The 15,116-nt window shown below is 39.6% G+C and overlaps 1 protein-coding gene across 1 annotated transcript in view; it reads left to right on the top strand.

The window, feature by feature from the left end:
• Window positions 1-15,116, top strand: part of LOC101847981 (delta-1-pyrroline-5-carboxylate dehydrogenase, mitochondrial) — a 39,772-nt gene that overhangs the window by 13,917 nt on the left and 10,739 nt on the right. Inside the window, exons 2-11 of the mRNA XM_005104370.2 lie at window positions 2,685-2,877; window positions 3,419-3,466; window positions 7,647-7,802; window positions 8,788-8,868; window positions 9,806-9,880; window positions 10,383-10,457; window positions 10,958-11,145; window positions 12,232-12,305; window positions 13,275-13,516; window positions 14,625-14,710. Coding sequence (XP_005104427.1) covers window positions 2,685-2,877; window positions 3,419-3,466; window positions 7,647-7,802; window positions 8,788-8,868; window positions 9,806-9,880; window positions 10,383-10,457; window positions 10,958-11,145; window positions 12,232-12,305; window positions 13,275-13,516; window positions 14,625-14,710 — 1,218 coding nt within the window. The remainder of the gene's footprint in view (window positions 1-2,684; window positions 2,878-3,418; window positions 3,467-7,646; window positions 7,803-8,787; window positions 8,869-9,805; window positions 9,881-10,382; window positions 10,458-10,957; window positions 11,146-12,231; window positions 12,306-13,274; window positions 13,517-14,624; window positions 14,711-15,116) is intronic.

The raw sequence follows: 15,116 nt of genomic DNA, 5'->3' as shown, positions 1-15,116 counted from the left end.
TCCCCCCCCTCCCTCCCCCCTCTCGCACACACTAACACGGAGACACACAATCATACACCCCTCCTCCCGGCAGTCTTGCACGCTCACCTGTCCATAATGAAGAGTCCCACAGCGTCAACACAGTAAAAGCCATAAGCCCATGCGTGTCCCGTTCTGACTCAACCCTCCAGCCTCGCCGAGAGCCGCAGGACGGGACGTGACCAGGCATGTGCTACTGTCGTGATCAGCCGCCAAAACATTAATTTCTCTGGCCTGGATTGTTGAAGCTTAAATCTGTGTAATAAAACTGAAACATTACTTATTTGTTTACCGTATCGTCCAGGACTGTTAAAACTTTCGTCTATATATGATAGCAAAAACATTTATTTACCTGTTCAGGATTGTGGGAGCTTTAATCTATGTAATACAGCCAAAACATTTATTTCTCTCTCAAGGATTGTTGAAGGTTTATCTTTGTAATGAAGTCGAAACGTTTTTTTTACCTGGCTTATTATAGTAAGCGTTTTACGGCACTTGCAACACAATAAGTCATACAAGTGCCGAAGATTAGAACTGGAACAAGAGATTTAACAAACACAAAAAAAGAAAGAGGAGAGAGATAAGGACGATAGATGTTTGATAGGAAAGAAGAAGCAATCCAGACCAAAGCACCCTCCGACCACCCTCGTCTACATGTCTTTGATAGTTATTGAAGTTTTAATCGATATAATATAGCAGAAGGGTGCCCTGTTAGCTCAATTGGTATCATGCTGGATTGTGGAGCGAATGTCCCTTGTTCAAATCCCTGACTGGGCTTTCTTGAACTCTAGATAGGTAATTTTGTGGAGCTATTTTTTCAAGGCTCTCCACTCATTTGGATTGGCCCTGTCGGAGATGGACGTTAAATTCGGAGTCCCCGCGTTTTGAACAACCTAACCAGTGTTGAAATGGGAGTTAACCCTACAGACTTTATCAACAGGATAGTTGCAAGTTTTACCTGTACTGTGTAATAAATCCACAACATGAGTTCATTTGTCAACAATTGATTATTTTTGTTTTTCGTCTCTAAAGTTTTAATCTAAGCAGCAAATAGTTTTCCAAAATGTAAATTTTCTGGGCGTTTTATTTTATTCATGGTCATAAAAGAAATTCAGAAATTGAGGTTATATATTGAAAAAAAAAGTATGTGATAGACGACATATAACAATGATGGCCTCTATTAAAAAAACATCAACAAAACTGCTTCTTGTCTGTTGTTTCAGAAATTGTTACTAGATATCTATGTTTATATTTAATTCCAACAAATATTACCAAAAAAAATTTGGATTTCGAGAATTTTTCTACTGAAATGTTCATGGAGTGTCACAGAAATTAAATGAAATGCTTCCAGGACTTATTTAATAAACAGTGCCTGCTTCTTCAGTACGCTGATGGGAATGAAAGAAGAGGGGCATTGTTTGCTTTCCTCAGCTATTAAGATAAGATAAGATAAGATAGTACTTTATTATCTCAGAGGGAAATTTTCCTTGGCTGTACAGGACCGTAAAAACACATGCAGGTATAGAATCTACATAGAATTAGTATTCTCTTTTAGCAGCAAATAAAAAATAAATCTTTGTTGTAGACAGACAATAAAATTAATGTATATAGTTGAATAGATGAATAAATTTATTGATATTTTAAGAGAAAGTTAGTAGTCTGTATGTTTGTACAGTTAATTGTTATTGTTATCGTTCACTTTGTAGCACTGTTATGATAATGAGACTGGAATTTTTTTCACCATGCAAATGTAGTGGGCTATAATATGGTTAAGCTCTGTCATGTTGGTTGTAGTAATTTATGTGTTTTATTTTAGAACTGTCTCCGATGTTGCTTTGTTTTCCTGCTGCTGTCATGCTGCACATCAAGTGTTACATTTCAGGATGTGTTGTCATGTTGGATCCTGGCTCATGGTCACTAAGAGAGCTAATAGTTCAAACAATCTTCACTGAGGGGAAAAAGTGATTGCTTTTCTCAGATGTTTTTGGCATTCTGTTTACTGTCAGCAGTTGGCTTATGGATGCTCTATGCGTTTCATTCTTACTTCTTATTGTAACTGTTACTGAAATCCTTTGTTTCTGGTGAAGTGTAGCCCTTATTGTGCTGACTCATGGAAATTACAGCCAGCTTCATTTAGGTGGCGGCACTGTGTAAGGCTGTATGTGTCAGCAATTTATCAGCAAACAGATGGTATGTATACTTTCTACAGCTGATGAACTGCTCACATCTGCTGTTTCTGTTTGCACCCTCCCCTGTTTGCTTTTCTTCCGTTTCTTCTGTATGTGCTTTTCTTCTGAGTTTGGTCATGGCTGTACAGTGTACAGATAAAAAAAATCGCTTGGAATTTGATGGGCTTGAATGCAGACCTCGATTGACGCCAACTAGCAGACTGGAAGCAGCCCAGCTGCTAAATGATCTAAATGGTGTTGATTAGGCTGTTAAACATTTAATAAGCATCAACAAATATGTGAGTCCTCAGATTGTCAAGAACACAACTTGGGTAGGCCCTGGCTGGCAGACTGAAAGTGACCCACCCCCTAACTGGTCTAAATGTTGTTGTTATGGGTGTCAGACATTAATTAATAAGCATCCACCTAACTGATGTAAATTGTTTAGCTAGGGCTGTGAAATGTTACTAACAAATAAATGTCTTGTGCCTTTGTCAGATTTCTGGGCGGAGCTGTGAGAACCATGGCGTCCTACACCGCTGTCAATGAGCCCATGCTGGATTTTGCCCCTGGCAGCCAGGAGCGCAAGGATCTAGCGGAGGCGCTGAAGAAGTACGAGGGAGTCACTGACGTACCCATTGTCATTGGAGATGAGGAGATCAGGACGCAGGAAGTGCGCAAGCAAGTAGCTGTAAGTGGACCAGTGTCTGGCTATTGTGGCGTCAGTAGTAAAGTGGTTAGGTTACTGAACTCAATGTCATGAGATTGTGAGTTTTGGGGTTTGAGGCTCAGCTTTCTGTGTGTTTTCATGTTACAGTGAAATCCTGGCAGGATCCATTGAGTTGTATGCAATAGGTCCCTTTTTTTTCTTTTTAAGTAAGTGTTTGCTAGGTCCTGTTTGAAGACAGCCCCTTCTATTCGTTTGCGTCTTAGTGAAATGTGATAGTTTCGGGGAATGTGGCCTATGGGTGCTAATTTTACCTTTGAAACCAGGTAACCCCCACTTCTTTCAATCGCAAGTATCTCAACTCTTCTATTCCTGATAGATGAGTATCTCTTTCACGGAAAGCAAGACAAATAAACAAGCTTTAAAATGATACCAATAACTCCACATGTCCAAAAATTGACGAGCGCTTGATTCCATCGCGTCGTGACACCTATATGCTTTTTTCTATTTCAAATGTCCTCTATGTATGTCTAAATTTATTTCCATTTTCCTTCGTTCTTTTCAGCCATTTGACCACCAACGAACTGTGGCCACATACTACTATGCTACTTCGGTAAGTTCCTGAACTAGCTTCTTTATTTGACTGTTTTGATAAATTACGACAGCTGAACGGAAGGTTCATGGAGCTACTTTACTTCTATTTTTGTCTTTTTGAGGCCATTCAACAATACAAATTGTAATATGATGATTGCACTGGAGGTAAAGTCTACTCTCTGCTGCCACAAACCTGGCAGCGCCTCCTCTTACATTTGGCTTGAGGGAGGAAGCAAGTGAGACCCTCAGTATGGTTTGAAGAGGCAAGTTAGTTTGGAACTGTATTTTGACTTAAAGTGCATGGTGGAGAAATGATACTTTAAAAAATTAAAAAATCCAGGCAACAGGTGAGTCAAAAAGTGTGTGTGTGTGAGAGAAATGAGCAAGCCACAACAATACAGAAATTTGATATCATGTAGGAGCTGCACAATGTTGTTTTGTGGGCCTTATTTGACCCTCAGGCATGAATTTAAGACCTCTGATTGAAAGGAATCTACATTGCTTTTTTAGTTGATGGAAATTTTCCTTGTGGCCACTTTCTAGGTAGAGTTATGTTTTCAACATGCGTGTATACTTAATTGAGGCGCACCATTAGCTCAGTTAAAATCATGCTGGACTATAGAATGAATGGCTTTGGTTCAAATCTTCAATGGAGGGGTTAAGATCTTCTGTCCTTGTGTCGAGTTTTTAAGGCTCTTCACATATCTGGCTCAGTTCTATTGGAGTTGGAGATGGATGTTAAATTCAGAGGTCCCATCTGTTACATAACCTTACATGTTGAAAGGGGCGTTAAACTTATACAGTGACTAATGACAAGTATACCTCACTAGCTTGATCAATCAAGATCAGTCTGAGCTCGGGTTTTTGTTTTGGTCATTGTTTAAAAAAAAAAAAATTTTTTTAGGTTAAGGAAAGTAATGTGTTCAGTTTAGACAAGACAGTTTTCTTGTCAACATCTTTTTCTGCAAACAAACGTCTTTTTAGAAATATGAAAGTAATTCATTCCAATGATGGTCAGCCATTCTGATGATAAAATTTATGCAGATGAAAGTCGCCTGCTCAAATGCTAATATGTATTTGAATAGAAATTTACCTGTTTTTTTAATGGTCGCTGCCTGTTTTAGTAAAAGATTTACTGTTCTTCTGGGACGTCTCACTATGGAGTTAGATATCAGCAGTGTGTAAAGCAGTAAATAGGTTAAGCCATAAATGTGAATGGCAAGCCATAAGAAAATATTTACCATTTTGAATATCTTGGATCATACTAATAAAAAACGGACTTACGTGTAAGCATTTTCATGAGGATTAGATGTATTAGAAAGAGGTTTAGAGAAAGTTTACTCAGTGAGAATCGGGGTTGGGGAGAGGATGAAATGCCTTAATTGATTTGAGTGTGACCTATATAAGTTTGTTACTGCCTTGGCTTTTTGAAATTTCAAAATGAAATTTTAAATTAACCAAAAAGTCACAAATGAGGGCTGGGAATACATGTCTTTGTGTTTTAGTGGAATAAAGGAATTCTGCAAAACAGCTGTTGTATTGAAGAATTTCTTTGGCGTACCGTTGGCGTATTTTTCACAGTCGCGATGGGTAGTCAGCCAGCCAGCTGTTGTATTCCTCATGCTGATGCGCCTCATTATTATTTTAAGACCATGGTAGTCCACTGGATGAAGAGCTTACTTTTTATATCACTTTAAAAAGTCTGGCTGCTTATCTCATAAAACATGTCACGAACGCTAAGCTTGTCATTGGTAGTTTCCGTATAATGGAGAATAATGAGAATAGGTGCATTTTAATTTCAGGCTGTATTTTTTTTACTGCTGTTATTAATAATGTCTGTCACAAACTGTAATGGTGTTAAGGCAATGTGTGTTGTTGTTACACTGAGTTATGCAATATGTGTAATAATATTTTATTGTTGCTCTATTAGCTTGCCACACAAAAGTGCACTCATACAGACATATCTATAGGAAATGTCTTTTTCTTTTCTTGACAGTCTTGCTTTTGTTATATCTTATTTATTGATTCATGTGTACGTTGTGATAGAGCTAAAAGTGATGTCATCACAGCTTCTATGATTGAGCTATAGTGTTATATATTATACTTTCTTCTGTCATTGATGTGAGGCAAAACTCTCCCATTGGTGGATTGAAAACTGGTGACTCCACCCAACTATTCTGACATAAGAATAACATTATATTATTGTTAGTATTTGTAGTATTTACTATGTTTTCTGTTTAGCTGTCTGTCCTTTTGACCTGTTGAACGAGGCTCAGGTCTTATGAAAGATAGGACCAAGGCTGACCTTTTGATGTTATCAGTTTGTGTCTCGAAGGGAATTTAAGACGCCATCGAAACCTTTTTTATTGGCTGGAGAGAAAAGCATTGTTGATAAGCCTTGCTTCTGTATATTTCCATCTCCCTTCTCAGTCGACCGGTGTCTGTGGTGTAGTGGTTAAGCACTTAGCTGTCACATGCAGGAGAGTTCAATTCCGTAGCGGGGAGAACATTTTTACAATCTCAGTCTTTCTGCTGGGATGTTTTATCTGTCTCAGTCAGGATTGGCCCTGACAGGCAGAGTCGGAAGCATGTCTCCTAAATGATCTACATTGCTTTGATGGAGGTGTAAATAATTCCTACTTTTAAAAAAAAATCCCTTCAATAGATTGGGGGGGGGGGGGGTTGGAATCATAAGACCAGCCAAACGCCAGTTGTAGTTTTTAATAGGATAGAAGGACAGAAACAGCAAAGATAGAAGAAAAAAAAGTAGGGCCCATCCGCACACCAGGAGGAGGTGCAACAGCTTGTTGGATAGAGAAATGCTTGTCAACTTCTTGTTGTTGAGATATTCTGTATGTCATTTTTGCCATCTTGCCCTCATTTGCCTTTTCCTGTTCTGTTGGATGGCAAAACCCTCCTCAGAACAACCTAATGACAGCTTGTGGGGATGTAAAACTCAAAAAACGAAATATTATAAGAATTTTGTTGTCGGTTGTCTTGTTTTTTGCTCAGTGGCAGTCAGCAAAATTGTCTAGTTGATGTGCTTCTCTTTTACTCAGTCAAAGTATAGAAACAAAAAAACCCCCAAACAATTAAAGCATTTCTAAAATTGTTAATAAAAAAATATGATATTGGTTATAGAGTTCCACTGGTAGGTCCTACTTCTTTACTCTCGCTGTGTTGTCTTCCTCTTTGCATTCTCCTGCTAGATCTCAGGGGTAGTTGACTGCTGGTTTTTCAACTTGCGTTGCATCTTCTTTGTTCATGCGCGGCCATTTTAATCAGCTTCTTAGGACCCTTGCCTTCAGGCAACCATATTCTGATTTTAAAGGTACTCTTTTGTTTTTTTACCAACTAGTGTTTTCAATTTTGAATTTTGCCTGGGTAGTGTTGGAAGCCTACTCCTATCAATTTTAGGACGGCCAAGGGATCTTTAATGTTGGCAGCTTGCACACGAGACCACTGACATTTTTTGCCTTTTTCTGAGAAGGCTAGATCAAGGATGTGGCTGAAAGTTAGCTGCAAGAAGCAGCCAGGAGTAGGAGTGGAAAGAGTTAGGTGTAACGGAAAGAGGATCTCAAAGAAGCTTGGGTTGAGGGAGGAGAAAGTGGTGATGGAAGCAGATGACAGAATAGGACTAGAGAACAGGAAAGGAGCACAAGGGGACACATTTTTTCTTTGCGCTGGCAGATTTTGATGCCAGGACCCTTTCACTGAGAGGCAAACACGGTACCTCTAAACGAGAAGAACCCCTATTCGCTCTCTGTTGTTTCTGTCACTCAGTCTTGCTTTTTTCCAAGCGTTTATTGACCTGCATTGTGTTGATGTATTTCGTTTTAGGTATACAGACAAAAAAATATAAAACAAATATTGAGCCTTGTTTGCTTTTTGCTCCCCCCCCCCCCCCCCCTCTCTCCCTCTCTCTATCTCTCTCTCTCTCTCTCTCTCTCTCTCTCCCCCCCCCTTATCAGGACATCATCATATTGTGTAGTAGTTAGACATTTTGCTGTGGCATGCTGTATCCCGGAGTTTGATACCCACGTGCGGAGATTTTTTATCATGTATCACGGACGATGTATCCCTCTCAGCCCGGGTTAGCCCTGACTGACAGGGGTGAAGCTGGCCTGTTGAATTTGAATGATCTAAATTATCTCAGTGTTGGTGTAAAAACTGCTACATTATTTTTTTTTTTCTTTTAGGACATCATCAAGAAGGCCATTGATGTGGGCCTCAAGGCGCGGGCAGACTGGGAAAAGAGGCCCCTACAGGAGAGGTGTGATGTATTTCTGAGGGCAGCCGACCTTATGTCCAAGCAGTACCGCATGGACCTTATAGCCACCACCATGTTGGGACAGGTAGGTTTTATTGGGAGGGGAGGGGGGTGGCTGGGTGAGAGGGAGGGAGGGAGGGAGGGAGGGAGAGAGATGATCGGACTTAAAGCAGGTTGATGTTATGAGCACACTGCTACACAGTCATCCTCATCTAGTGTCATGTCAGGCAGACATTGGCGGTCATGGTTCCCCATCATGTTCTTGCATTTGAGACCTGCGTAAATGACATTGTTGTTTATTGTGTTGTTAATCATTTCACAGTACACTGAGAGAAATGGGGACAGTTGTGGGATGGGGGATGTCAAGTTGTTTTGACCTCATAGCCACTTTATGCTGAGACAGGTTGGTTTTCATTTGAGGAGTAATATAGGGGGGGAATGGGGAGTTACCAGAAGAAACAGAAATTATGGGATTGGGTGCTCTGATGTTGTTTGCACCTTCTTTCCAAACAAACATCTGTCATCCTTATCTCTCCTTCCGTAGATTCATGTTTGGTGCAGTGTTATGTAAATGACTATGTATCCATTTATGTATTTTGCGAATTGCATTGTGTTTATTATTTTATTATGTATTTGTATGTGCTCATTTCGTAACGATGTGTAAGCGTGCACACATGATAAGCAAGTATGTGTGTGTGCGCGCGCGTGTGTTTGGCATGCATGTGTGTGCACATGTGTGCGTGTAATGTGTGTGTGAGTGTTTGTGTGTGTGTGTGAGTGAGTGTGTGTTTGTGTGTGACTGCGTGTGCATGCGTGCCTGAATATTGTTCATACATGATGCATTTATGTGAAGGGCCTAGAGCTGTGATTACACAGGAGTGAGCGCTATAGAAATGATCTTTATTATTATTCTTTTCTTTGTATGTTGCTCTGTAGAAACACCTGTAATCTTTGGCACCTTTATGACATAACTGTGTTGCAGGTGCTGTAAAGAAACCAGAAAGTTTTGTAGATAACAGGCTTCTGTTGGATGACATTTCAACACACTTCATTTTGTCCATATGTTTCAGGCCAAAAATGTGTGGCAAGCAGAAATTGACGCTACAGCGGAGCTAATTGATTTTCTGCGGTTTGACGTTCAGTTTGCCCAGGTGAGAGATGCTTAAAAGTGCATAATGTCAGTTGTCAGAGTTGCTGAAGCTGATGCAAATTTTATATAAAGATATTTATTTTTAGCTTCACCTTTCTTTTTTGAGTAGTCCACGGTTAGACCTGTGGAGGCTCAGAAAATATCAGCCTCTCTGGAATGTTTTTTCTTTTTTCCTTTTTCCTTGTGTTCTATGACTGTAAGGATTGTAAATGTACATTTATGGCCTCATCGACAAAATTGAGATAATTGAAGGAATGGGCTGCTTTGACCCTACAAGTCAGAACCAATCAGGGCTGAATGGGATATAACATCCCAGCAAGCTGATGGAAATACTCAATGATGAGAAGGTCTTCCCAACTTGGGTATCGACCTCCCATCTTTTGCTTTCAATGGAGAAGAACCTAGGCATTACACCAAGGATGCTTGTGTGTGCAAAGTTTTTTCTTTTAACTCTTCTTTCTGGAATGTTCTTAGTGGACTCTTGATTCTCGCTCTTGTCGGAATATTTTTCCTTTCTTTCTTGTGTTCGTCCAGTTGGCAGGTGCTCTGGTGTGGGTTGCTCCTTCTCTCCTATCAAACATTTATCATCCTCATCTCTCCTCCTTCTTTTTTGTGTTTGTTTCTCTCTTGTAACATCTAATTTTTGTCACATATATGACCTCATTGTGTTGCAAGTGCCATAAATGTTACGAGTGTCGTAAAACTCTTACTAAACTAAACTAAACAAGTGCTATAAAGCACATACTAAAACAAACGGTGATGAAGTGACCTGACTTGGCAATCATTGTGTCTGTTATACTACCTTAAACTTCATTTAAGATGAATTGTTCTGAAGTTATTTTAAAAAATCTGGTGAGATCCATTTGCTGAGTGTAGTGGCTGATGTGGTCTAAGAGCTCTTTCAAAACTTTAATCAAAAAATTTTTTTCCCCCCTCAGCGCACAACAGAGTACCAACCATTGAGTACGTCCCCAGAAGTCACAAAGAACTCGATGTCGTATCGTGGACTTGAGGTGACGTATGATATAAAATCAATCCTTTATTGATTCCCATGGGGAAATTTTGTTTGATATGCTGTACTAACATATGTACGTACCTGTCTGCCTTCCTCTGCTATATTATCACATCAATACAATCATTGTGTCACTGCAGGTTGTCACTGTACAAAGCTCCATTTTTTATATTTTTTTTTAATGATGAGGGTTGCCATGTGGTACCCAAGGACACTCACACTGGATAATTCAAGTTGAAGAAATGGTCACCCAAAATGTCCAATGTATATTTCTTATGCTGAGGCTCTAAATACATGTTTGGTGTTTTTACAAATGATCCAGCCTCTTTCAGCTTGAATAACTAAATTTGAAGAAAGGTTCGCCTAAAATGTTTGCCGTATGTTTCGTGTGTTAAGACTGTAAATACAGCTTAACTGCTATCTTTTCTCAAATGATCCAGCCTCTTGCAGCTTTCTTAGTGTACTGTATCGTAGCTGACATGTTTGTTTCCTTTGTTTCTCAGGGGTTCTGGGCTGCCGTCTGTCCCTTCAACTTCACGGCCATTGGGGGTCACCTTCCTATGGCGCCTGCTATGATGGTAAGTGAAAACTAGTTCACTATTTTTTTTTAAAATGGCTGTTGACAATGAAAGTAAATTACAATTATTTTTCTTTTTGTCTCTTCATGGTTGGTCATGATGGGGTTACAAAAAATCCCAGGAGAAAGACCAAGATTTTCATATTAAATGAAATTCCCCATTTAGGAATGGAATTTCTCCTTTTCTTTTCCCTTGTGGGTTTCTGGTTAAGTCTTGACCTGTGGTTCTCGTTGCGGATGTGCGTAAAGTGTGGCCTATCCATCTTTGCTGCTTACAAAGGATTTTTGTCTGTGCTGTACCTACACAAAGTTCTGCAAAAACTGCACTGTTGTTATACAGTGGATAACATCTCTCTACAGCTTGTTTGGGAAAGGAACAGGCGAAAAAAGGGTCACAATCAGAGCAGCCTGAAAAAAATGACAAATTATTGGGAGGCAAAACCATCTTCAGAATTGGGCTACAAGTAAAGTCTTAAATGTCTGTATTTTTCCTTCCCTCAGGGCAATGTGGCGCTGTGGAAACCCTCAGACACGGCTGTCCTGTCCAACTACATAGCTTTCAAGATCTATCGTGAGGCCGGTCTTCCTCCTGGCGTCATCAACTTCCTTCCTGCCGACGGCCCCGTTTTTGGTGACACTGTGCTCAGTTCCCCAGACTTTGTGGGCCTGAACTTTACTGGCAGCGTAGGGTGAGTGCCTGGGGAAACGTCTGTTAGTGTACTTGTGCTAGTGTGTGCACACAGAAATTAAAATACTGCCAGAGTTTGGCTTGTTGGATATTTCAACCCATTGTTGGTGGACTTTGTGGCTGTAACTGGAACAAAGTGACAAGCTGCTTGGAAAGGTATTATATAAAACGATACTCTCAAAAACTAACTTCTCTGCGTGCAAAGTAGATAAAAGAATGTGGCTGACACTACCTTTACTTCACTTGTTTAAGTTTTGATTTGGCCTTTTTACTGTACAGAAGCTTTTAAAAAAAGTAGTGGTTAAATTTTTAACGCTTCGACAGTTGATTCCTGTGAATTCTTGTGAGAAGGGGGGGATAGCTGTAGTCATAAATGAGTTAAACGATCACAACTTTTGTGCTTCTCCTGTGTCAAGTGTCAGTTCCCTACTCTGTCTAGAATTGTGAAATATTTTTCAGTTTGTTTCACTTTTCAACCGTGGAATTGAAGACTGTGATACCCCCCAGGGCAGTGCTACTAACTGAAGTGTCTTTAGACCATCCCCAGAAGGGGGATATTAACATGTTCTTTTACACAGTAGAATTGTAAATGGGCTGATTTATCAATGTCATGCTCATACTGTTCCAGAACAACATAGGGTGAACTGCTGCTTTTTCTTTCCTCATCCTTACTATCGTCATTTCCTTCTACTAATTTTGTATGTTTGTCACTCTCTTGTGAACTGCTATTTCTGGAGTGCCTTTATAGTCGAAGCAGACTTTGGGCTGTTGAGACAAGAGTGGTGAGCAGAGTAAACCTGATATCCCATTTGGACTTCTCTGTTGACGTCCGCCCCTTAGCGCTCATATGACCTTATGCAGTTGCGAGTGCCGTAAAAGTACACATTTAGTCGTTCTGAATTACAGTTGAAAACTGAAGTAAAATTTTGTAGAAATTTACTACATAAACAGATGCATAATATCAATGAAATGTTCATGTTATGTTTTATTTCTTGTCTTTGAGTGGTTAACATTTGAAATCATATCATCTATTCACAATGTCTTGATTTCAGACATCAAAATATTATCCTTAAAATTTCTTTCTCAGGACCTTCAAGAAATTATGGAAGCAAATTGCAGAAAATTTGGATATCTACAAGAACTACCCACGTATAATTGGTGGTGAGTGGAGTCAAGTAGAACATTTTCCAGCTCAAAAAAATGTATCTGTATTGAGTTAACATGTTAACAATGTGTCCTGAACTGAGTAATTTTTTTTTTTTTAATGAACAGTAAATTTCATTTGACAATCAATGAAATCAAATTCTGAGGGTTGCCGGATAAAAAAAGACATCAAAGGGCATCTAACAATACAGTTTCATTCTGTCCAGCGGTTTTCTTCCTAGTTAATGATAGAAAAATAACGAGTGCCTAAGTCATGGTTCAGATTTGGGCATTCTATATTTCTTTAATTTCTTCATAATTAAAAATACAACAAACTTGCATGCTTCTGGAATGTCACTGGTGATATTGATGGCTGGTTTGATTAGCCTGATGAGAACTTTGTGTCTTCTACTGATTTGTTCTGGTCGACAACAGGCCAAGGACCAAGATTTTTGGAATGTTGTTGTTGTAGTAGTTTTCAAGTCAGTAGCTGCTGAACTGTTGTTCTTTTATATAATGCCGTCTAGTAGTGGATAGTGGAGGGCAACAGTGGTAGGTCCTTTGTCTTTTCTTTTCCTCCGTTGTTTCTCTCTCTTCTTGTCTATCCTTGTTTTCCTGACACTAAATGGCCAGATTGTTTTACAAGTGTGTTTCTGTTTCTGTTTTGTGGTTGTCGTAGTTTTCAATTCTGTATCTGCTGATCTGTTGTTCTTTGTGATGGTGTGTGGTTGTGGATGGTGACTGTTTCTTTTCTTTCCCTTTGTTGTTTCTCTCTCTGCTTGTCTGTCTTGCTTTTTCGTGGCACCAAATGACCCCATTAATTTTATCAATGTATTTCTCTTCTCTGAAATATATAGGATTTTATCTTCAAAATAATCCCTGTATGTGCCTTGTAAGGTGTTAATGGAAACCTAAACTGAATGAAAAACCTCTTAAAGAGCCTGACATTCTGATCCTTAAATTTGTAGTTTTGCTTGTCCTCTCCAGAATGCGGGGGTAAGAACATGCACTTTATTCATCCCTCTGCTGACTGGGAGTCTGTTGCGAACGCCACAGTCCGCTCAGCGTTCGAGTTCAACGGCCAGAAGTGCTCGGCCTGCTCTAGGATGTATATCCCACAGTCTTTGTGGCCAAAGGTCAAGGCCAAAATGCTGGAGATCATGCAGCAGGTCAAGATGGGCTCGCCGTTGGAGCAGGACAGCTTTGTCACGGCCGTCATTGATGATAAGGTGACTATAGAGACAAAAGAGCTCTTTGCAAATGGAGGGCTTTGTGACAAATAAATCTGCTGCTTTCTGGTCCCCCCCCCCCCCCCCCCCCCCCACCCTTGTTTTTACTGAAAGAAAGTTTAAAGAGCAGTTAATATTCTCAACATTTGTTTTCTGATCAACCGTTTTAAATGTATATATTGTCTTTTGTTTATGAATGCAATTTTGTAAATATTCAGTTACTTTCACAAAATCCCACCACTGGCATGTCTGGACTTAACAGAAATCGAATGGGCAAATCTCATACCATCTTGACCGAAATTACAACGTTAAAAGCAAACAGTGTACAGGTGTCAAGCGAAACAGAACATGAATTTACATCTCGTGTGGCAACATCTTATTTTGTAATTTTTGGTCCTTAAACTTGAATCATATTAAGACATAATGTAAGAGGATTTCAAAGCAATCTGTACAGTCACAGAACTAAAACTAAATCTATTTCTGGACTTGATCTGGGTTGCGACTGTTATCATTGATTTATCGTAAAAGTGAAAATACAGAATAAGTAGTTTGTTCAGCTGTTGTTATTGACAATTAAGGTGAACAGAGAAAATGGTAGAAGCTACTGTTTGCAAGGGGGCTCAGTAGCTCAAAAGTATGGTGTTCAATCCCCAACAGTGTGGGGATTTTTTTTCTCAAGTTTCCTACTTCCACTGATTCAAGGGTAGATGTGAGTGAGCACTTAGTCCTCTTGAATAAGGATGAAACATTTGGAGGTCCTGTCATCCATTGGCAGTTCTAAAATCTAAAAAATAGGTTTTTCGGTCTTCTGTCTGGGAAAAATTCGAAATTAATTCTTACCCACAAACTGATGCCACCATAGCCAGTATAAATATGAGTATTGATATAATATACTGTTTATTGTTGTCATCCAGTTTTTAGGTATTTGCAATTACTTTGTTCATGTTCATCACTTTTCTCAACTGAGAGTGACTGATGGATTTTTTCAGTCACCTTCAATTAGTTAGCTATTGTTGCTTTATTTGTAAGTGGTTTAACTTTGGTCAGAGTGTATTATCTTGCAAACTATTTTGTTTTGGTCTAACTGGAGCTAGTTTCCTCTTTTCAGGCTTTTTCCAGAATCAAAGGCTATTTGGATTATGCCAAATCCTCTCCTAACCTGACGGTGCTTTGTGGAGGAAACTGTGACGACAGGTGAGACCTGGGTGGCTTATCTCACTGTTAATCATTTTATTTATTCTTTTTTTTTTTTACCCCCACATTGACACAGTTTAGATCATTTAGGAAGCAGGCTTTGATCCTGCCTGTCTGGGCCAATTGGGGTTGAGAAGGGTACAATGTCCCAGCAGGAAGACTGAGTTGCTCAATAATAATTCTCCCCCTTGGGAATTGAACTTGGGTTTCCTGTGTGTATTAGTTAGGCTGGTGTTAGGGACGCTTACACGTCAATAACACTGTACTGTTCGGGAAGCGTACGCGCTTCAATACGCTTCCACTGCACTACAAAATTATTGAACCGTGAACTCGTCGACAGTAGTACGAAAGATGTTTCAATTGTCCCTTGGAGAGAGAGAGAGAGAGGGAGAGAGAGAGAGAGAGG

Source organism: Aplysia californica, unplaced genomic scaffold (genome assembly GCF_000002075.1).
Source record: "Aplysia californica isolate F4 #8 unplaced genomic scaffold, AplCal3.0 scaffold00417, whole genome shotgun sequence".
In the NCBI taxonomy this organism is placed as follows: Eukaryota; Metazoa; Mollusca; class Gastropoda; order Aplysiida; family Aplysiidae; genus Aplysia; species Aplysia californica.
This window is presented reverse-complemented; position numbering and strand designations above follow the sequence as displayed.